The 23,369-nt window shown below is 47.0% G+C and overlaps 1 protein-coding gene and 1 non-coding gene across 6 annotated transcripts in view; both read right to left on the reverse strand.

The window, feature by feature from the left end:
* The window catches only part of LOC144498658 (FYVE, RhoGEF and PH domain-containing protein 4-like), a 270,760-nt gene that overhangs the window by 7,885 nt on the left and 239,506 nt on the right, over positions 1–23,369 (reverse strand). For all 5 annotated transcript variants that reach the window (XM_078220106.1, XM_078220105.1, XM_078220107.1 and 2 more), the window contains 8 exons: positions 21,689–21,838; positions 20,735–20,827; positions 20,558–20,637; positions 7,683–7,713; positions 5,456–5,551; positions 4,932–5,057; positions 1,768–1,917; positions 440–583 (listed from right to left, as the gene is read on the reverse strand). In XM_078220106.1, coding sequence (XP_078076232.1) covers positions 440–583; positions 1,768–1,917; positions 4,932–5,057; positions 5,456–5,551; positions 7,683–7,713; positions 20,558–20,637; positions 20,735–20,827; positions 21,689–21,838 — 870 coding nt within the window. The remainder of the gene's footprint in view (positions 1–439; positions 584–1,767; positions 1,918–4,931; positions 5,058–5,455; positions 5,552–7,682; positions 7,714–20,557; positions 20,638–20,734; positions 20,828–21,688; positions 21,839–23,369) is intronic.
* Positions 14,219–14,372, reverse strand: LOC144499363 (5.8S ribosomal RNA). The gene has a single exon (XR_013498835.1). It is a non-coding gene; the product is annotated as a 5.8S ribosomal RNA (ribosomal RNA).

Genomic DNA, 23,369 nt, shown 5'->3' on the forward strand with positions numbered 1-23,369 from the left:
ATTGTGTCTGCACCAACCACAATCCCACCCAGGCCCTATCCCCATAACCCTATGCATTTACCCTAGCTAGTCTCCCTAACACTAACGGGCAATTTTAGCATGGCCAATCCACATAACCCGCACATCTTTGGACTGTGGGAGGAAACCGGAGCACCCAGAGGAAACCCACGCAGACATGGGGAGAATGTGCAAATTCCACACAGTGACCCAAGCCGGGAATCGAACCCAGGTCCCTGACGTTGCGAGGCAGAAGTGTTAACCACTGTGCCACCGTGCCGTCCTTGAACACCTGAACACAAAAAGGAGCCAAAATTATGCACACACCTAACCCTTTCACAAGGTACTTCTCCGCTAATATGGACTGTAGCCGGGAGCACTGGTAAAAGCCTGCAGGTTAGCACAGTTAACAACATTATTTCTTAAGGATCAAAATTCATACCTGAGGTGCTCCATACATATAAAGAACCAATCCCTCATTCTTGGGCACCACACACCAGACTTTCTGCCAGGGCTTGGCAGGTTTCTCCAGATAGTGAAGAAAGTCACAGATGATGCAATTTTCTGAGACCTCAGCAGCCTCAATCTGAAAAGCAGAAGGATGGACAAACTTCAAAAAGAAGATTTAATTCATTCGATCCATGAAACAAGGTGCAATTATCATTAATAAATAAATGGTGACAAAAGCATCGATGGCCCCTGTATTGTAGCAGGGCAGAATTTTATGGCCTCGCTCGGGTGAGACTGGAAATTCCTGCCCGAGATCAATGGAGATTTCCATTATCGGACCCTCGCCAGTACCAATTCTGTGGCGGATGAGGTGGTAGAGTTCCAGCCATTATGTTACTGACTTAGTAATCCAGAGACCTGAACTAATGATCTGGAGATTAGTTCAAATCTCACCCTGGTAACTGGAGGATTTAAATTCAATTAATTAAACCTGGAATGAAAAGTTGCTATCAATAATGGTGACCACGAATCCACCAGGATGTCAATTAAAAGAAAAACAATCTGGTTCACTCATGTTCTTTAGGGAAGGAAATCTGCCATCCTTACCTGGTCTGGCCTACATGTGACTCCAGGTCCACAGCAATGTGGCTGGCTCTTAACTGCCCTCTGAGATATCACAGAATCACAGAAACCCTACAGTGCAGAAGGAGGCCATTCGGCCCATCGAGTCTGCCCCAACCACAATCCCACCCAGGCCCTACCCCCACATATATTTACCCGCTAACCCCTCTAACCTACGCATCTCAGGACTCTAAGGAACAATTTTTAACCTGGCCAATCAACCTAACCCGCACATCTTTGGACTGTGGGACGAAAACGGAGCACCCGGAGGAAACCCACGCAGACACAAGGAGAATGTGCAAACTCCACACAGACAGTGACCCAAGCCGGGAATCGAACCCAGGTCCCTGGAGCTGTGAAGCAGCAGTGCTAACCACTGTGCTACCGTGCCGCCCACGGTGGCTTAGTAATTATTCAATTGTATTCAAGAAAGCAACTCACTACCTCTTCAAAGGCAATAACTGTCAGCAATGCCCATATCCCATGAATGACTCAAAGAAAATCACGGATGACAACACTCAGTGAAATTAGCCTTTATTTTGTGTACCAAAACATTAAAAGAGATGATATCTACAAGTCTGATTTGTTTAATTTAAATGTACATGTGGTACATCCCATAGTACTCATTTTTTTAATAGCAGGAAACGAGCTGCACGCACACATCCTGTCACACTTTAAAAAAAAATTTATAGCTCCTACCTCAAGAATTCCTTTCTTCTTTTTATCGTCCTTCTCCTCACTGTCAGTTTTTCCTGTTATTACGATATAACAATCTTTACACACTTTGCAGAGCTTGTTGCTGTCATATGCTAGGCTTGCTTTGTAATCAGAACACTTCCAGCATACAACCTAAAAAAAGAAGACAAGACACATTTAAACAGATGGGACAGACGGTGCTGAAAACGCCATTATTTATGTAGCCTCCTGTTCACCAGCCAGCCTGATGAAGATAAATAACAGCAGGTTCGTAGCAGCAAAAACAGCAGCAGCTGCAACCTATAGATGACAAAGTAACAGGTAAGTGCAATCTTTTAAACATGAAATGTATTATTTTAATTTTTAATAGTTTTTTTGTGTATCTCTTGATTTGCTATTACTGGCCACAAACTGATTGTCAATTTACATCCATCCTACTTCCTCAGCTTCTACTGACATCATTCGGCCATTATTGTGGTCTGTGTTGAGTGCACAGCTCTTTTAAGAAAGCTGCATTAGATGTTTCTTTCACCACTTGTTCCTAACCATTGTCACAATGTGGTGAGGAGCAGCTGATCATTAGATTGATTGATTTCTTGGATGGAGAGGGTTGTCCTAGAAAGGGAGAGCGAGTTGAATCTATATTCTGTAGGGTTTAGAAGAATGGGAGAATACTCGTTAAAATATCTAGGGCTACAAATTTGTCATGGCACATTTTTAAATGTGACTTGCCTGCGTTCATTGCCATTGAGGCAGGCAGCATACAAATTTGATACTGCCTCCTTGATCGTAGCATTTGAAAGGTCCAAGTGGGGCACTGTTAACCACTTAAATGCTCAGCAGGAACCACGGAGCATGTCCTTACCTGCCACAGTTCAAGCAGGCTGCTTCTCTTAAAGACAGTCTGCAGCTCTTAAAGGGGAGTTACACTCAGTGGGAGGGAGTTGCTGAATCCTGCAGGTAGGAGTTGCACAATTTGGGGAAAAAAATTAAATTAAAACAAAAAAGGTTCCTAGATACACTAATGGTTCTGATAGCCTTAGTTATGGAGGCGGACAGGAGGAGGTCCTGTTTCTGCAGGGGGGGCATGACGGTCTCTGAAAGGAATGGGAGCAGGTGGCTCACTGTAGTAAAAGGGTTAATGTGGGCCTGGATACAGTACCACCCACACAGTGATGCAAGAGACATGACCTGTACACAAGGTCAGTTGAGTATTGGGCAGTGTACCAGCAAACATGGAGCCAGTTCCTATCTTTTACTTTGAAAGCCCGGTAAGAAAATTCTACTAAATAGATTGATTATCCAATGACTGAATTGAAAAAGCCCAAAGAGCAGTCAGTGAGCATGGAGGAAAGATTCCGAATAGAGCTGAACACCTAGGTGAGGTTGTCAAACTTACACAAGAGTTCCACAGATAATTCTGAAACAAAGACTAGAGTAGGTAGCTGAGCTGAATGAAAAGGTGCACAAGCTCGAAAAACAACTGGAAAAGTAGTACTCAAGAATTTGGGTAGAACTGTGAAACCAATGGGAATGAGAATTCCATTTTTGAACCGTAATTGTGCATAAATGTTGCGATGATCCACATGATGATAGAAGAAGCCAGGGACCCGGGTCACTGCGTGGAGTTTGCACATTCTCCCCGGCTCTGCGTGGGTTTCCTCTGGGTGCTCCGGTTTCCTCCCATAGTCCAAAGGTGTGCAGGTTAGGTTGATTGGCCATGCTAAATTGACCCTAGTATCAAGGGGATTAGCAGGGTAAATATGTGGAGGTTATGTGGGAATAGGGCTGGGTGGGATTGTGGTCAGTGCTAGCTCAGTGGGCCGAATGGCCTCCTTCTGCACTGTAGGGATTCTATGAAGCGAAGAAAAGTGACAAGGAGTTGAGCACAATGTTCATCCATCATGCAGGAAATGAGTTAGAGCGGCAACCTCTGACCAGCTCACCAACCAAGAGTGGTTAAATACGAAAGAATGGAAGAAAAGGATGAAAAGATACCCAGATGCCATAACAACCTCCAATCAATTGAGAGAACCAGCAGTGACAGAGCTTCCCATTCCATCAATAGTAGTGTAAATAAGATATGGAAGGGCTAGCAGGCTTCCAGACCACCTGAACCTTTGAATTCAAGGACTTGAAGGGGACAGATGGGGTAGTGATAATGTAGTAATGACAATGATAATAATAACAACGCAAGACACAAAGGAAACTATAATCACTTTTACTTCTGTAGAGACCGCTCCAGGGATACTGTGTCCAATTTTGCACCCACATATTCTGAGAGGACTTGAGAGGCCAGATGCTGAGAGGTGGTTATCACTGGCTATAGTCTAGAACTGAGGTTCATAGTCTCAGGATAAGGCCAGTTAGGACTGAGATGAGACATTTCTTCAAAGGATTGTTAATCTTTAGAATTTTTTGCTCAAGAAGGCTGTTGGAGCTTAATTACTGAATATGTTCAAGACTGAGATTGATTGATTCACTTACTGTTCAAAAACCCAATAATGAAGAGACTGGTCAAGAAAGTGGAATTGATGTATAAGTTCAGCCTTGGTCTTATTGAACAAAAGAGCAAGCTTGAGGGGGTCGACCTCTATTTTGTCTGTTCTTAGCCCATAGGGGTGGAATATAGGGGATCCGCGGGGATGATCTTTTGATCCTTATGATATTGAGCCAAAGATAAATAATTTCTAGAATCAAATTAAAATTGGATCAGCTTGAATGTACATAGGATGATAGAATGCCTACAATGTAGAAGAGGCCATTCAGCCCATCGAGTCTGCACCAATTCTCTGACAGAGTATCTTACCCAGGCCCTCTCACCCACCCTATCCCTGTAACCCCACACATAATCCATCTAACCTACTCATCTTGGGAACTAAAGGGCAACTTAACATCGTCAATACTCCTAACCTGCACATCTTTGGCTTGTGGGAGGAAACTGGATCATCCGGAGGAAACCCACACAGACACACGGAGAACGTGCAAACTCCACACAGTCACTCAAGGCGGGAATTGAACCTGAGTCCTTGGTACCGTGAGGCAGCAATGCTAACCGTGTCGCCCATGTTGGGTGAGCAGTGCATTTTCCAACTTACTGCAGGTATCGACAGATCCAACAGTTACAAACATATATGCAAGCACTTTGAATCACCCATTCCACTTACGTATCCACAAGCACGGCAATGATGTCTCCGCCTGGTCAGTGCATTGAAGGGTTCCTTACATTTCATACATAAAGTAACTTCATTGTCACGAATCCATCTTGGTGCTCTCATTCCCAGTTCTGCAGACTTTAGATAGATGGAGAAAGAAGAAAAAGGTCATTTGAAACAAAGAGGTGGCAGTACCAGTCAAACAGTGCATGAACATTTATACATATTGTTTATAAACCTAACCTCCCCTCAGTGCCATTTAATCAGCATTTTGGTTTCTCAAGATTTGTCTTGAGACTCATTAAAGGTATAAAAACTATGGGGGGGGTGCGGTGTGATTTTCAGCCTACGTTTACTATGAGAGAACAGCGACGTGGGCGGAAAATCTGGAGAGAATTGGGAAATGTGATTCTCTCTGGGGCGATTGTGTTCTGTGATTTTACCCGCACTTCGCCGTTTTGCAAAAGATCCCAAACAATTTGGCATAAAAGTTCAAATGACATGCGCAGTGAATTACAGAATATAGCGGAATTTACCGAAACTTCCAAACTCTGTTCCTCTCTTTCCTTAGCTATTGCGGATCTGAATGTTTCATTCTTCTGATTAAAATCTTGTATTGTGTTCTTTATAGCCTGTAGGAAGAACAAGACCAAAAAAAGGGTATTACTCTAAAAATCATAGCACAGTACAGACCATGCCACAAAGATTACCCAACCAAAAATGCAGCTTCCCAATGAGTACATAGGTTAATTCGACACATGGGGTTGTACAGAGCCATACAGAGCAGTTGGTGTAGAGTTATTTGATCTTGGTACTGGGAACTAACAACCAATGTGTACCATTTGAGGCCTCCACTGCAAGACTATTTTTTCCAAATTTCTCGGCCTTGCAGTCTAAAGAAGGTTTACAGAGATCACAAACTATTTACAAATACCATTGTACCAAAAGGTATAAATACTCTGAAGTTCTGTGCTTCAAAACTATAGATTATTATTTTTAAAATTCTATATTTTCCTTTATATTCAGCAATGATCATACAATAATCTATGAAATACTCAATTCCTCAAGGCAAAATAGTCAGTTATTTTTCCTCAGATATAACAGACCTCTATATTACTACTAGACTGGAGAATATAAGAAATAGCTCAGTCAGTTAGCTCAGATGGCTAGTGTGTGATTCAGAATGATGCTAACAGCATGGGTTTGATTTCTGTTCCAGCTGAGGTACATTTGGGACCTGCTTTCTCACCCTGTCCCGAGAGTGGAGGCAACAGCAAGCCACCACCGACAAACAAAAGCCAAGCTCTTGTCTTTAGGCGGAGCACACATGAATGACTGAATGAATACAAATATGTGATTAACTTGTTGCATTATCAACCAGCTGGATAATTCCTAAACTCTATTTGTAAAACTTGTGACTGTCTTTCGAAACATCTCCTTTAATCATACTAAGAAATGTAAATGAGGTAAGAAGCCTTTATGTACAAAAGCAAATCCTTTACTAATGGAAGTAAGATTTGTGTCTTGGGGAGCGCTAGAACTGAAAACTGCAGCATTACCGGTCAGGATCAGGATGGAGTTACTGTTTTGAGCCACTCAGTAATACACAGCCAGAAAGAAAGTTCAAAAATAGCGACCCAGTCCACATGAGGAACTTCAGGGTAGCCTCAGATTGGTCCCCAGATCATAACAGAGAAAATAGGGCCCGTGTTTTCAAAGGTCCAAGTGCAGGGCAAAATTGTCAGGAAACACCTGGACTATCTCTGGACTAGGGAGCCTGTGCCAGTGCAAGCCTCATTATCAGCCATGGGGATGACCAATGCCAGTGTTGAGCCTAGACTGGAAGTTGACCCTATGCCTGCCCTCCGGGTGATGAGGACATGGATTCAGAGCTGGAAGCGGAAGAGACTGGCATCTCAACTGAAGCAAGTCCTCAGGAAGAACCAGCGTTAGTGGCTTTTCGGCGCTTCCTTCAGAAGCGAAGGTCTCCAATCCACTGCACACCCCCTGATCTGTCCTGCCTCCAATCGACCACAGGCCGATCGCTAAGCAGCAGAAAAGACCCCCACCCACCCCGTGGGGAGGAAGAAACAGATTTGAAGGCGGAGAGATGTTATGATGGCCGCAGGGGATTGTCAATAGATGTCCCTGTGAGTCTCATAGAATACGAGCTTCCCTGTTAGATGAATAGAGGCTTGTCCAATAGAGAAGGAGCAGCTGGGGGTTTAAAACCAGTTGGTTTCACTCAGGCCGGCAGTTGAATGATCCGGGGCTGACCTGTACACTGTTGAATGGCATCCAGGACTCACTGTAAATAAAGGGTGATTGGTGACAGAAGACTGTCATCAGTAAGGTTATTACAGGGCCCTACAATGTGCACACAAAAGCTATGTTTTAACAATCTGTAAATGTTACTTTGGAAAAGATATTAGAAATATTAGAATTGCTAACTGAAAAAAGGTCAAGATCCAGTCACCTATTTCATCTTCTCTCATCCAAAGTGGTCACATGACACAGCAATAATCAAATTGTTGATTAAACATTGCATTTAATCTCGATCAACTAATCTACAATAGACCCAAATAAGGCATGTAAAACCTCAGCAGTGGAGAGCTTTGAAAACCATAGTTCCAAGGTCATTGAGTAAAATGTTTAATATCTTGCTTACAAGAAAATACTGACTCCCAGTAACATTTGGGAATGTATTTCATTCCTGATTTAGATCACTATTAAAATAATAGATGCAATGTGTACAGTTCTTACCTTTATCCATTCCTCTTTGTCCTGGTCAGAGCTGGAATGAAACAATAGAATCAGAAACACTCCAGAGTACTCACTGATGGGGAAAGCTTCCATCATTGCAATAATATAACAAAATCTAAACGTATTCCCTTTTAGATGATTTTATTATTATTTTCACAAAGTTGGCAGAAATCTGCCCCCAGAAGTGCTGACACATAGTCATACTCTTTGTTTAGTTCCTTCAGATGCATTGTGTTGTTTTCTGTCCAAACACACAATTTACATTTGTATGAGGTTTAAAAATGTGTCAATTTTTTACCTCATCCTTAAAGTTACAAAGCCAATGCTCAGAGTGGACCAGACAAACCCAATTCCATTCCTTGCTTGCTCCAAAAACCAAATTCAAAATCCAATTGAATCCAATTCAAGGTCCCCACAAGGGAGGCAAACAAGATCTAAGCTGACAAGATATGGCATTGCACCCCTTCCTGGGCTTGATCTGATGCTTGATCTTAGCCAAAAGGCCAAGAAATGATATAATGCATCAAATACATTTTGACTTTTGTTGTGCTCATTACGTCCCTGCAACAGTCTTGAAGATATTCCATTCCACATTTTAATTCAAACACACATTCTTCATCCAATGGCATAAAGACTATTTTTCTCTGTCAGAAATTATTCTTCTCTTTAAATCTTTTGGCTTATGTTTAAAATTAATTTTGAAAATCTAGTGTTTGTTAGTTCCCGCAGTGTTTGTTAGTACACAGTAAATATATATTTAAAAATCACACATACACACACATTCAGTATATTCTGTATTAAAACAATACTTCAAATAATGGAAATTCTAAATTAAGTCAGAAAATGTTGGAAAAACTCAGCAGATCAGGTAGCATCTGTGATGAAAGGAAAAGTGTTCCTGTATTAATTTTGGCGAGTCTCAGTTGAGGTGGAGGACAAGATAACCCAAAGGTTAGGGAGGGTGAAATACCAACCAGAATGCCTGCGCACTATTCCCCCATTGGACTAACTAGTTATGGTGGGCAAAGTTTTTCCCAGATATCAGCAAAGGTTGATAGCCGGTGGGAAATCGGCATTCATGCTGCCAGGTAGAAATGGCGGCTTTCTCTGTCGTATTGTTTGGAATTTAGAAAAAGAACCAGGATGGGGCAGGTCTCAGGACATCATGCTGGTGAGGGGTGGCATCTTATTGAGCCTACCCTACCAGTAACTTAGTTTTTCAATGAGCTAGGTGCCATTTTTAAAGGCCACCCCAGTGCACAATAGTTCACCATGAACGCCCCACAATGACCCACATAGCTCCCCTCCTGATTCCCTGGCACTTTCCCTGGACACTTCCCCGACAGTGTCAGGCATGACCCTCTACTTCCTGAGCGACACACTCACTTGAGCTCCTTTGGGATGTCTACTCGCCAGGTGCACATTGTGGGAGACTAGTCAAGTTTCACACCAGTTTGCCCTCACGCCAATGTGAATGGATTTTCTTATGCCAGGGGGATGATTCAGGGCCTGATAATTATATGCAAATCTCTGGTAATGATGTTTAATGTGCTACGCCACTGGTGGGGAAAGGGGACACGGTTACATTGGTGTGAAACGCGATTTGGACATCAAGAGAATTTCTGCTCCCATCAGTGAACCTGCCCGATGAAAATTCCGGCCTGTGTGTGTGTGTAGAGAAGAAAATAATCATGCCAGTCTGCGCTTTCACAATGCCAGTTCATTATCACGATTGTAGCATGCAGTCAGTCCTAGTCTTGCTGTTGAGTGAGCGTATGCCTCTGCAGGTAGGCCGAAATGAAAAACCTGCCTTCAGCAAATTTTCAAATAAGCACAAGTACTCTTCACATCCTACAGGTGGAGCTAGAGATCATTGTATGATCGAAATCAACTTGTCTCTGCCCAGACTCTCACATCCGGCCAGAAAACCTTCGTAAAGGAGAAGGGAATTAATATTTGAAGCATTTCCAACAAGTGCATGACAACAAACGATGGCCATGAAATTCAATAATGCCCAAAACCAGGCGTAGGATGGTGCTGCAGTTACTGACAGCTATTCACCCAACACCTAAACACATTGCACCACACTCACTGATACATTTCCTTCTTGAGGCGCGTCTGATAAATAGACAAGGCTGATGTTGCCAGGAACAGAAGGCTTTTATTCGCTAAAAAGGAACGATGTGGAACAGACAATAAACAGAACAATACTGAGCATGTGGACCTCCCGACTGAAGGCCGGAGGGGGAGGGCTGCAGCCTTTATACCCTGAGGGCGGAGCCTCCAGTTAAAGGTGCAGCCGAATTCAAGGTGTCAGGGAGTGTCTCATATATGAACAGTAGTGGCAACAATATATACAGCTCAACCGTGCCAAAGGCACGACAGTGGTTTACCACATTCACCCCCTGTTTAAAAAAGTTCGTCAGGGCGAGGTGGTACAGTAGTGGTTCATACTTTCATAAGTTCAGATGGTCCGGTGGGCGGGTAGTCCGCTGCGACCGCCGTAGTGTGGGTTGGGGTGCTGTTTCGGGGGGCTGTGGTGACAATCCTGAGTCTGGTCTGATGATGTCCGCAGTTCCTTCTCGTTGTTGGGTACGAGGAGGGTGCTCCTGGGTCTCAGGCGTGCCGTATACAGGGGCTGGACTAGCACAGTGCCGCACAGGAGCGTCAGGATGGAATGGTGTGTCAGGGTGGGCATCGGGGGTGAGGGGCGAGGGGCCGTAGGGTGCGGTACCAGCGGGGGCCAAATCCCGAATGGAAACCGTATCCTCCCGCCCATCGGGGAACGCCACATAGGCGTACTGGGGATTTGCGTGGAGGAGACGGACTGGCTCGACCAGTGGATCCGCCTTATGGGTCCGCACGTGCTTCCGGAGCAGGACAGGCCCGGGGGTCGTCAGCCATGACGGTAGCGAGGTTCCCGAGGAGGACTTCCTGGGGAAGACAAACATGCGTTCGTGAGGGGTAGCGTTCGTGGCAGTACACAGCAAGGAACGAATGGAGTTCAGGGCGTCGGGGAGGACTTCTTGCCAACAGGAGACTGGAAGGCCCTTAGACTGTAAAGCTAGCAAAACGGCCTTCCAGACGGTGGCGTTCTCTCGTTCCACTTGCCCGTTTCCCCTGGGGTTATAGCTGGTAGTCCTACTCGAGGCTATGCCCTTGGAAAGTAGGTACTGCCGCAGCTCATCACTCATGAAAGAGAACCCCTGGTCGCTATGAATATAGCTGGGGAACCCGAACAAGGTGAAGAGGCTATGCAGGGCGTTAATGACAGTGGCGGAGGTCATATCTGGGCAGGGAATAGCAAAAGGGAACCGCGAATACTCATCTATGATGTTGAGAAAATAAATATTGCGGTTGTTGGAGGGAAGTGGCCCCTTGAAATCGACACTGAGGCGTTCAAAGGGGTGGGTAGCTTTGATGAGCTGTGCTCTGTCCGGCCGATAGAAGTCCGGTTTGCACTCCGCGCACACCTGGCAATGCCTGGTGACGGACCTGACTTCGTCAATGGAGAACGGCAGATTCCGGGCCTTGACGAAGTGAAAGAACCGAGTGACACCGGGATGGCAGAGATCGTTATGGAGCGTCTGCAGCCGGTCCAGGTTTGCGCTGGCACAGGTCCCTCGAGACAGAGCATCTGGGGGTTCATTGAGTTTCCCCGGGCGGTATAAGATATCATAGTTGTAGGTGGAGAGTTCGATCCTCCACCTCAATATCTTATCATTCTTAATCTTGCCTCGTTGCTCATTGCTGAACATGAAGGCAACGGGCCGTTGGTCCGTAAGAAGGGTGAACCGTTTGCCCGCTAGATAGTGGCGCCAGTGTCACACGGCCTCTACGATGGCCTGCGCCTCCTTTTCGACTGAGGAGTGTCGAAGTTCAGGGCCCTGGAGGGTACGCGAGAAGAAGGCCACGGGTCTGCCCGCCTGATTAAGAGTGGCGGCTAGGGCAAAATCAGACGCATCGCTCTCCACTTGGAAGGGGATGGATTCATCCACTGCGTGCATGGTGGCCTTCATAATGTCAGCTTTGATGCGGTCAAAAGCCAGTCGGGCTTCCGCCGCGAGAGGGAAGGATGTCGATTTCATAAGCGGACGGGCCTTGTCCGCGTACTGAGGGACCCACTGGGCGTAGTAGGAAAAGAGGCCCAGGTATCTCCTCAGCGCTTTAAGGGTGGTGGGGAGGGGAAGTTCTAAAAGGGGGCGCATGCAGTCAGGGTCGGGGCCAATGACCCCATTCTCCACGACACAACCAAGGATGGCGAGCCTGTGTGTGCTGAATACGCACTTCTCCTTGTTGTAGGTCAGATTGAGAAGTGCCGCCGTGTGGAGGAATTTTTGGAGATTAGCGTCGTGGTCCTGCTGATCGTGGCCGCAGATGGTGACGTTATCCAGGTACGGGAAGGTAGCCCGTAGCCCGTTCTGGTCCACCTCACGCTGGAAGACCGAGACCTCGTTAGTGACGCCGAAAGGGACCCGTAGGAAGTGATAGAGCCGGCCAGCGGCCTCGAAGGCGGTATATTGGCGGTCTGATGGGCGGATAGGGAGCTGGTGGTATGCCGACTTCAGATCAATGGTGGAGAACACCCGATATTGCGCAATCTGATTGACCATATCAGATATACGCGGGAGAGGGCACGCGTCCAGCTGCGTGTACCTATTGATGGTCTGACTGTAGTCAATAACCATGCGCATCTTCTCCCCAGTCTTCACAACCACCACTTGGGCCCTCCAGGGACTGGTACTGGCCTCAATGATCTCTTCCCCCAGAAGACGCCGCACTTCTGACCGGATAAATGCCCGGTCCCCGGCGCTGTACCTCCGGCTCTTGGTGGCAATAGGCTTACAATCGGGGTGAGGTGCTCGAAGAGCGAGGGAGGGGTAACTTTGAGGGTCGAGAGACCGCAGGTATTACGCGGCCGCTGAGCATTCAGTTGCGGGTTTCGGACCGAGATGGAGGGGAATGGCCCATCATAGACCATCGTGACGCTTCCTAAGTGGCACATGAAGTCCAGCCCTAGTAATACGGCAGCGCAGAGCTGAGGCAGCACGAGGAGCTTGCACCTCTCGTACACTGTGCCACGTAGAGTGAGGCTTGCTACACAGTAGCCGAGGATACTCACAGACTGGGACGTTGATGCCATGGAAATGGACTGCTGTATCGGAGCACTGACAGCCTGAAGCGCTTCACCGCAGCCGGGTGGATGAAGCTCTCGGTACTGCCCGTGTCAAACAGGCAGTCAGTTACGTGGCCATTTACCTCGATGCCCATAGTTGACCAGGCGAGTGGGTGAGGTCTGGAGTGGTCCAGCACGACTGAAGCCACTGTCGGAGCAGGCGAGGCGTCCGGAGTAGCAGGCACCGTGGATGCGGTGGACGGAATCCAAGATGGCGGCCCCCGTGAGTCGATTGATGGCACCCAAAATGGCGGCCCCTGCAGGTCGCACGTGGCCGATGACGCCCAAGATGGCGGCCCCCACGAATCGCACGCGGTCGATGGCGGCAGGGAGGGTGACTCCCGAGGGTCGCACGCGGCGCTGCTGGGCTTTGAGGCCAACTTTCCCCGGCATACCTTAGCGTAACGCCCCTTCTTCCCGCAGGCAGAACACGTAGCGTCCTTCACAGGGCAGCGGCGTCGTGGGTGTTTGTCCAGACCGCAGAAATAGCACTTTGGGCCTCCGGGGACGGCAGCTGTGGTCCACTCCACTTCGGGACGTGGCGCGGCGTTCGCTTGGGACCCACCCGGTTACAGCGGTGCTGGCGATCGCGGTGCCCACGGTGTGCTCACATGGTCGGGGGTATATGCGTCGAGGTTTCTAAAAGCCACCTCCAATGAGCCTGCAAGTTCCACCGACTTCGTAAGGTCGAGCCCACCTTGCTCCAGAAGTCGCTGCCGGACGTACGATGACCGGATACCCGCGACGAAGGCATCCCTAATGAGATCGTCCGTATTCTGAGCGGCCGAGACGGCTTTGCAGCCGCAAGCCCTGCCGAGTGCCCGCAGCTCCCTCAGGAATTGCTCTGTAGATTCCCCGGGCTGTTGCCTGCGTGCGGTTAGCAGGTGTCTTGCGTATACGTCGTTCAGCCGCTGGTTGTTCCGGCCCTTCAGTATCTCGATTGCCTCGTCATACGTAGTGGCGTCGCAAATCATTGCGAAGGCGTGTGCGCTTACACGGGCGTGGAGCACATGGAGTTTGTCGCTGTCCGTCACGACGACCGAGGTGGATGAGGCGATAAATGCTTCAAAACAATGAAGCCAGTGGTTAAAGATTTTGGAGGCACCGGCAGCGAGGCAGTCACGTTCACTCTTACAACCCGATGACAGCCGTGCCGGCGACCCTGAAAAAAGGTGGCTGGGCCAGTGTGGGGGACGGTGCTGACGAGCCCAGAGGCGGACGCCGGCACCCAGAGGTCAATCTCTCCGACGCGGATAACTCTGGGTCTGCACTTAGGGGGACAGAGAGGACGGCGCCTCTGTGACATCCCAGCCGCGCTCTTCGGCGCACGGATGCGTGCGAAGTGCGATTGATTGTCAAGCGACCCTCAGATAGGCGTAGCCCCGGGAGGAACCCGGGGCCGCAAAGTGCGTTCAAAGTGTCGATGATCAATGTTTCCTGCAATTTACATTAATTCTCGCAGCTAGCTGCGCTCTTCATCGACGCACGAGCCGAGTGATCCACCGCTAAGAGTTGTATCGGGTTTTGGTTCGGGCCTCCAGAGAGGTTGTTCGATCCTGGACCTCACGAAACGCTCCCCCACCGACGTGATGCAGCCTGGTGCATCCCACGGCCCGGAGAGCCTGGAGATACTCGCCCTCAAGCGATTATCAAGCGAGAAAAGAATTTCATGGAAAATGGGGCACTCGAACGGCCGTCATGCCCCGCAGCAGCCAGAGCCAGATTCCTCTGACGCCATTGTCTGGCGGAAGGCTCGAGAGTCGAGGCGAGGTCGCAGCGGACTGAGTGGGGTGCAAGCCGTGGTGGACAGCCGATGTTACGGGCGCAAGCCAACCCCGCATGCCCCAACCTCAGTGGGCAGGGGAAGGGGGCATATCTTAGAATTGTTACCTGACCAGGCAGAGATGGAACAGTAGAACAGACAGAAACCACTTGATGTCATACTTGCAAACATCAAGCCAGGTGCTGATACTGCACGCATTTGAGGATAACTAGATGGGATACACGTCTGAAGAGTTAACAGACACACATGTCCTACACACCCAGGATAAGTGTCACATTGGTGTCACCTCCACGGGGGGGGGGGGGGGGGGAGATCGCACACAGGTTGTGACTTGAATGAGCACTTTAATGGGACAGGCTGCAGGTGGCGCTAATGCGTATGCATAATGAAATGCTTGGCACATTTTGCATAGGCTTTGCGGCAAGTCTGCCAATGGAGCATGGAGGAGTCTGACAACCAAATTTGCAGTATTTTTGCAGAACTTGGCCCATCCATTCCAGCATGCAAATAGTGGTCAACTTCATTAGCAAGTGTGTGCACTCAACCATGATACAGGCTGCGATTTTCCAGCCGCATTGTGCCCGGCGCAGATTGCATTACAGCACAGCGGGAAAACCCTGTTGCAACCCTCCCAGACACTGATCCCAGACGTAATATGGTTCCTATCCATAACCTGGGCAGGGACCAGATTAGCATTTAAATATGCAGAGACCATTTGAGGCTGAATTCTTCCTACTCCTGGGATTTTCCGACCCTCAGGAGCAGTAAGAACCTAGTGAGAATCACTACTGGCCTCCACAAGATTTCTTCAAAACGGTTGTAGTTTGCGAAAGAGGAAGTGAAACTACAGGCTGTCACTCAGGCTTAGACTCTGTCAACATTGGCTCAGGATCAATGGGGAACTTGAGATGCATTCAACTGTGAAAGGAAATAAAAATGAACAGAGGTATCTGGAATAGAAATCCATTGAGCTGACAAATAAATCTTCTCCCAGGCACTGCACTTTGAATTTGTTCCGGGTCAAAGGCTTCAAGTGCAATGGAGAGGGTTTCAATGATTTCAGCTTGCCAGGAAACCTCAGCAACTTCATGTCAAAGTTATGTGCATTCATTGGGGCTGAGTGCACCCCCGCACCCCACCCCCCCCCCCCCCCACACACACTCCCCCTGGTGAAATTGACATCTCCTCTCTTGCAGAGGACTTCAATGGGGTCTGCTATCACCTGCAGCTTCTGACAGGGAGAAAAGAAACTCTCTGCTACGAAAGGGATCACTGCAATGATTTAAAATCCTACCAGATGGTCAGGGGGACATAGAGATTAAACTGACCTGGCCACTTCAAAATTTTCACAGCTAACTGGCAGGAATGCAGATGTTGATCACAGAGCTGCCTGAAATCACCATGATGTGGAGATGCCGGTGTTGGACTGGGGTAAACACAGTAAGAAGTTTAACAACACCAGGTTAAAGTCCAACAGGTTTATTTGGTAGCAAAAGCCACACAAGCTTTCGGAGCTCTTAGCCCCTTCTTCAGGTGAGTGGGAATTCTGTTCACAAACAGAGCTTATAAAGACACAGACTCAATTTACATGAATAATGGTTGGAATGCAAATACTTACAACTAATCAAGTCTTTAAGAGACGAAACAATGTGAGTGGAGAGAGCATCAAGACAGGCTAAAAAGATGTGTATTGTCTCCAGACAAGACAGCCAGTGAAACGCTGCAGGTCCACGCAACTGTGGGAGTTACAAATAGTGTGACATGAACCCAATATCCCGGTTGAGGCCGTCCTCGTGTGTGCGGAACTTGGCTATCAGTTTCTGCTCAGCGACTCTGCGCTGTTGTGTGTCGCGAAGGCCGCCTTGGAGAACGCTTACCCGAATATCAGAGCCGAATGCCCGTGACCGCTGAAGTGCATTGTTCCGGGTCAAAGGCTTCAAGTGCAATGGAGAGGGTTTCAATGATTTCAGCTTGCCAGGAAACCTCAGCAACTTCATGTCAAAGTTATGTGCATTCATTGGGGCTGAGTGCACCCCCGCACCCAACCCCACCCCCCCCCCACACACTCCCCAATGCATTGACGGCCTCTGATATTCGGGTAAGCGTTCTCCAAGGCGGCCTTCGCGACACACGACAGCGCAGAGTCGCTGAGCAGAAACTGATAGCCAAGTTCCGCACACACGAGGACGGCCTCAACCGGGATATTGGGTTCATGTCACACTATTTGTAACTCCCACAGTTGCGTGGACCTGCAGAGTTTCACTGGCTGTCTTGTCTGGAGACAATACACATCTTTTTAGCCTGTCTTGATGCTCTCTCCACTCACATTGTTTCATCTCTTAAAGACTTGATTAGTTGTAAGTATTTGCATTCCAACCATTATTCATGTAAATTGAGTCTGTGTCTTTATAAGCTCTGTTTGTGAACAGAATTCCCACTCACCTGAAGAAGGGGCTAAGAGCTCCGAAAGCTTGTGTGGCTTTTGCTACCAAATAAACCTGTTGGACTTTAACCTGGTGTTGTTAAACTTCTTACTGTGAAATCACCATGCCAGGGCTGATCTTCAGGTCTGCCAGGGCTAGAAGAGGCAGTCCAGCCACAACACCCACATCTCAGCAGATAGTGGCAAGGTCAACCCCTTGCCCCCCCAAGCCCATCCAACCCCCAGGACCCTTGAGGGACACGTGCTCGGCAACCTGGCAGCAACAGAGAGGAAAATGGCCACTGGACCTACCTCCTCAAGCCCCCTCGGGGCCAAGGCACCAGGCCAGGGTGTCAGCGCCAGTGTGCTGGGGCCAATGCACTGTTGGCACTGCCAAGCCGTGTGGCCTGAAGGTGGGTTGCGTGGGGGTCTGAAGGGAAAGAGAGGCTGAGGGAGGGTCAGGTCACCCTCATGCTTGCATGATGTGGGGGGGGGGGGGGGAGGAGGTTCCTCTTTTCTGAGGGGTTTGTGGTGCTCCCTTGGACTCTTGGGGTCCAGAACCCCATATCCCTGCTTGTGGGTAGCACGTGGAAAGCTTGCCTGGTGCTGTTCCCGCCGGCGAGCCGGGTTAATGGTGGGAGGCTGGTGAATGGTCTGTCAAACCAGCTCAAGATATTCAAAATAGCGATTTGCATAATTATCGGGTTACCGCCCGCTCTGGAGCTGACGGGTTGGGCCAGGCGATTCCCGAGAGCCCTTACACCCATCGGGAATCCCGATTTTCAGCCAACGCTCCATTCCCTGTGGGCATGGTGACACAGTGGTTAGCATTTCTGCCTCACAGCACCAGGGACCAAGGTTCAATTCCAGCCTTGGCTGACTGTGCGGAGTTTGCACATTCTCCCATTGTCTGCATGGGTTTCAGGTTGTCTCTCCACACTCCAAAGGTGTGCAGGTAGGTAGACTGGCCATGCTAAATTGTACCTTAGTGTTCCAAGATGGGTAGGTTAGGTGGATTAGCCATGGTAAATGCATGGTGTTATTGGGATGGGATAGAGGGGAGGGCCTGGGTGGGATGCTCTTTCAGAGAATCAGTGCAGACTCGATGGGTTGAATGGCCACTTTCTTTACTGTAGGGGTTCTATGGCATCAGGATTCCTGCCGGGTGTCTAAAGGGGTCAGACAATCACCCCCTTAGTCATTTTTGGGGAATTTCCACCCAGAGTGTCCAATTGCTGATGTCTCAATGCAGACAAATAGAAACCATCCAATGTTTGTGTTGCAATGAAAGCTCAGGTCTCTGCCATGCAAGGTCAAAGGGATAATTTGGGTTACTCCTCCCTTCTTGTTCTTGTTCCTCATATTTGGTGACAAGGATTGTCCCATTATGAAGTACTACAGCATCTAGCAGACCACTGCAAATCTTGACATTCATGCTGCAGAGTAATGAAGATCTCCTCCAGAGTGGCCCAATCAGCAGAATCATTGTTTCAGTATGCCACTGGTCTGCTCCATCATCTTTCATATGGCAGGATGGTTTTCATTGTCCGCATGCTGTCCATGTGTGTGTGTGTGTGAGCGGAGTACTCAAATCACTAGCAGACAGCACTTGTTGCCCAGTAGCCGCCCTTTGCTTTGTTCTGGTGGCTCAAACGCAAGTGGAACGGTGGAGTACTACAGACAGAAGGCATCAGGACTGTGGGCAGGCTACCTGCCATTGACCAGCTTGATCTATTGCATGTCATTGCACACCAAATGGACACTGGGGCAGTAGAATCTCTTTGGTTATGTGACTTTTCAATTGGCATGTGGTGCCCACAAAGTGACTTGCGCACTGTCAATAGAACTCACCGTAAGAAGTTTAACAACACCAGGTTAAAGTCCAACAGGTTTATTTGGTAGCAAAAGCTACACAAGGTGTGGCTTTTGCTACCAAATAAACCCGTTGAACTTTAACCTGGTGTTGTTAAACTTCTTACTGTGTTTACCCCAGTCCAACGCCGGCATCTCCACATCAATAGAACTCACCACCAGGGGGAATTCTGCAATGTTCTCAAAGTCACATTGCTTGTTGCGCCTGCTGCTCTCTGGCGAGAGATGATGAAATGTAGTCAGAGCTCTTTGTACAGCGAGCATTAATGACTTCCCTCACACAACAGTAGCTGGCAAACTGTGAGGTGTTGCAAGTATTTCCAGCTCCAGCTGGAAGGAATCCAGATGTATTAATGCTCCTGACTAGGGTTATCATCACAGTTGCTGACTGCATCAAGTTGTGCATTGATCCCTGGTACACAGACATTGGGGGGTGAGGTGGGGGGGATTTTCTGAACTCCCCGCCGTGTGTTTCCCGTGACAGGAGGTGGCATACCGTTCTCCGGCAGCAGGACCTTCTGCACCCACCGCTGTCAATGGGATTTCTCATTGACTGTGTACCCCATACCGCCGGGAAACCCGTGGCGGAGGTGCATCATCGGCGTGGCCAGATGATCCTGCCAGCTTGAACAGCTGGAAAATTCTGGCCCAAGTTCGCTCTGTCCTCGGTGTTGCAAAGGATAGGTGTGGCCGCATCTCCATGGTCCACTCAGTTGGACTGTGCTCCATCACCTGTCATTCGTGGTCAAGGTGGAAATACACCTTTGACTACAAGTCTATCAGGCAGTGGTCAGCACATAACGTTCTCAAAGCCCTGCAGGAAAAGAAGATGGTGGATTCTGTTAGATGTTTATCTGAACAGACTTGTCAAAGTTATTTGGCAGAATGTCTCATTGCCAGAACTTTCAAACAAGCACCAAGGTGTAGCTTGTGGTGAAAAAGGATCTGACGTGGAGGGCCTTTCTACACGCCTGGAGTCTCAGTGCTACTTACTGCACCTGTTGTTGAGGTGGCTGCAGTGTGAAAGAGAATCTGCTTTGCCAAGTACGTCTGGAAAGTGATAGTGGTTTTATCGTGGTTTATCTTGATTAGTTCTGTAACACAGAGTTGTGTGCTCTACAGGCTGTTCCCAGGGCTGCACATGGGGATAACCATTCATTTCTCAAGGGCAATTAGGGACAGGCAGCGAAGCTCACATCCCTTGAATGAATAAAAAAAAGACTGACGTTGACCATCAATTTGGTGAAATATGCTCTTTGGTCTGCCAGTGCAAAGAGCTGTCGACGACCAGGTATTGCAGACCAGCACATTCCCAGGTCGGAAATGCATGCTGAGGGAAGTGCTAAAGCTGGGGGGAGTTGCGCAAAGGCTCAATGGGGAAAAACCACACCCTCCAACTGAGGCTCTGAAACCCATATAAAACCCCTTTGCCTGCATGAATGTTTAACATGAAATGTGAATGTACATTGTAAATATAATCTGTAAGGGCAAGCGTGTGAAATTCCTCATATAAATGCAAACAATTTCCTTCTTTCTTTCAAGTGAAATCCACTGCAGTATAACAATAGATAGGGGCCAGTTTTACATCTGCTAAATAACAGCTATAGTGGATTTCATCTTACCCAGCCTGCAATTCTAGTGTTCGTTCCTTTCCAGAGACCTGGAATGTGTTTGGATAGTCTTTGTTATGGGTCTCAATCACCTATAATATGTAATGGCACAGATAGAATATGTTTAGATGATGTGATTAAGAAAAGACAAATGAACTCAGTTCACTCTTAAATAGGAATTTGACAAACCTTCATGCCTTCAATGCCAATTTTCGTTCGAACGGAATAGCGTGTAAACACCAAACTGAATTTTGGAACACAGTACAGCAACATATTGTTTAACTGTGGGGAGGGGAATAAAAGCAATAACATAGTCAGCGAATTATTAACTTATTTCAACATAAGGTGTACCCTGGGATTGGATTAATAATCAACAGTTTTAGCTGGAATTTTATGTCTTTGCTAAAGCCTCATTAAATAGGCCTGACCTTGAAAGGCAGAACTCACTTAATAAGACAAACAGTAATGTCAGCAGTGTGTTATAATGTTTTGGCTGCTCATTAGATCATTTCATATCTAATGAACCTAGCACTTTTTCTGTTTTAGCATGGACACAGGTAGCTATAAATCTAAACACTGCATATTACTTCAGCAGGTAGATACCAAATGAGCGGAATTTTATGGCCTCTCTCACCATTGAGATGTTCCTGTCCTGCCGAAGTCGTTTGAATGACTCGCGGCATTTTATGCTTTATCTCTGGCTAAGTTGCAATGATATGGAGGGAGAAGCTGGAGGTTAAACTCTCACCACTCTCTGTCACCCCGCCCTGGTCCTGCAGTATCTGGTCACAATTGTTAATAATGGGTCCAGTGCTCCAATTTTGTGCTCTTTCGGCCTCAAGTAAAGCAGAAACTATGAATTTTGCCCTCATATTCATCACTTTCAGTTTATCTGGGAATGAACCCCAGCCCTTCAGCTGAGTATCTGACCAAAGATATCTCTAAAGATTTAGTGGCACAGGGCTTCTCAGGTGCCAATTTCCTTTCCCTCACATCAGCTAAACCTAAATAAATTGAACAAGAGTCTCTCTCAGGCTGTGAAGGGAGGACAGACCATTTGTAAGGTCATAATATGATCAACCGCTCTTACTGCTTCTCACCAACTTGTCCAATTTGAGCCTTCTTAATGGCAGAAGTACTTACCAAAAAAAGATATCTTTCCTGTGAAGAAGTGTTGCGAGCAGCCAGTTTAAGGATTTGCCCCTCTTTTATTAGTTCATTTGAGGGGTTAACTATATCCCCTTCTTCACCTCCTAACCTTTCATACACGTCGATCAACTTCTTCATCTTTTCCTAAATGTGGCAAAATATCAGTCATCTCCTCAGGTTTATAATAGCATTCTATTTAAATGAAAGGCAAACTACTTTAATTTTCTTTCCCATTTCTCAGTTTCAATGCTTCATGCTATGTATTTTACTTCAACATTGTTAATCTGCATTCAAACTCATTCCAAATTAGAACATTTGATGTCAAATGATCACTGATAATTTCTAAACGCATTGAACACAAAAAATGTCAATGTTTTTGAAGAGGATGTCTCTTTCTTTGCCTCAAATATTTATCAAACTTACATTTGCCACAGCGACTCCTTGTGGCAAAACATTCCGTACTCCGACATTGTTCTAAGATATTTATTCCTTACCCTAACCCTCATTGTCTAAAAGAATATTTTAAATCAATGACATTTTTGTCACAAACTGACCAACCAGAGGAAAACCTTTCCTTGTTCATATTTCACAATCCTCTATTAAATCTTCTCTTTGCCATCATTGCTACACTGCCAATAGCCCCAGGGCTGTGAATCCTTCCTCATTACTGCCAATAGCCCCAAAGTTGTGAGTCCTTCCTCATTACTATGTGATTCTATCTCTGGTATGACTGGGAGGTAAAAAGACGTGGTCATTAACATTATTTCTGAATTTGCACGGATTTCCTGGTACTGCTGAAAAAACGTCATTTACTGAAAATAAATTGTAAGCCATTTTAATTTTATAGTTTAAATTCCAATGACAGGTAACAGTTTACATCTAAATAAAAAATGATCCTCCTTGTTGAATACCAAGATTTTTTTTAAAATAAAGCTTCTACTCTGTCCACAATGATGTTTAATACACAGATTGCTTTCACAAATGGAGTTGATTATATGGCAGGTTCAATAGTAACAATAGGGAGGTATATGTAATTTCACATGAACAATGGATTATGGACATTGGGACGGTACATGATGTCTCCTGCACAAATTAATCCTCAGAGTCATGAATTATTAAACACTTGGGCCAAAGTTTTGTCTGGGCGCGTTTGGTGCGCAACTAGCCTCACTTAAGTTTTTCTTTGGAGGAAAATCTGAGATTCCTCCACGTAATTGGCCCCACAGCATTTTCCTCTGGCCTTTTTGGAGGTGCAAAATAATTAATGTGCACACACGCTGAGGTTGCCTCTCCTACAAAAAACAGATTTCCTCCTGCACATCATCTTCTGACGGTGCAGCGTTTTAGAAAACCACGCAGGGTTTGAGAGTTCATGAAAAAAAAGGGGAAGCCTGCTGAGGAGTCTGGAACATTCTGGAAGTGTGAAGTGTTTTCACACTTTCAAATGTCACTCTTAAGTACTGTATTCTAATATACGTTGTGTTTTTAATGCAGTGATTCATCATAAATATCTGGGGGGCAATTCTCCCCAAACAATTCTAAGTGTCGAATTTACGTAAAAACTGGAGTAAATCACGTTGTTTTTTTCAGTGGAACGTCCCGCATTCTGTGCACTGCAGAGTGCCTCAGCGTGAATCACACTGAAAACCAGTGGGTGGGGACTATTCCCGCTGGA

This window comes from Mustelus asterias, chromosome 9, assembly GCF_964213995.1.
Source record: "Mustelus asterias chromosome 9, sMusAst1.hap1.1, whole genome shotgun sequence".
Classification (NCBI taxonomy): Eukaryota; Metazoa; Chordata; class Chondrichthyes; order Carcharhiniformes; family Triakidae; genus Mustelus; species Mustelus asterias.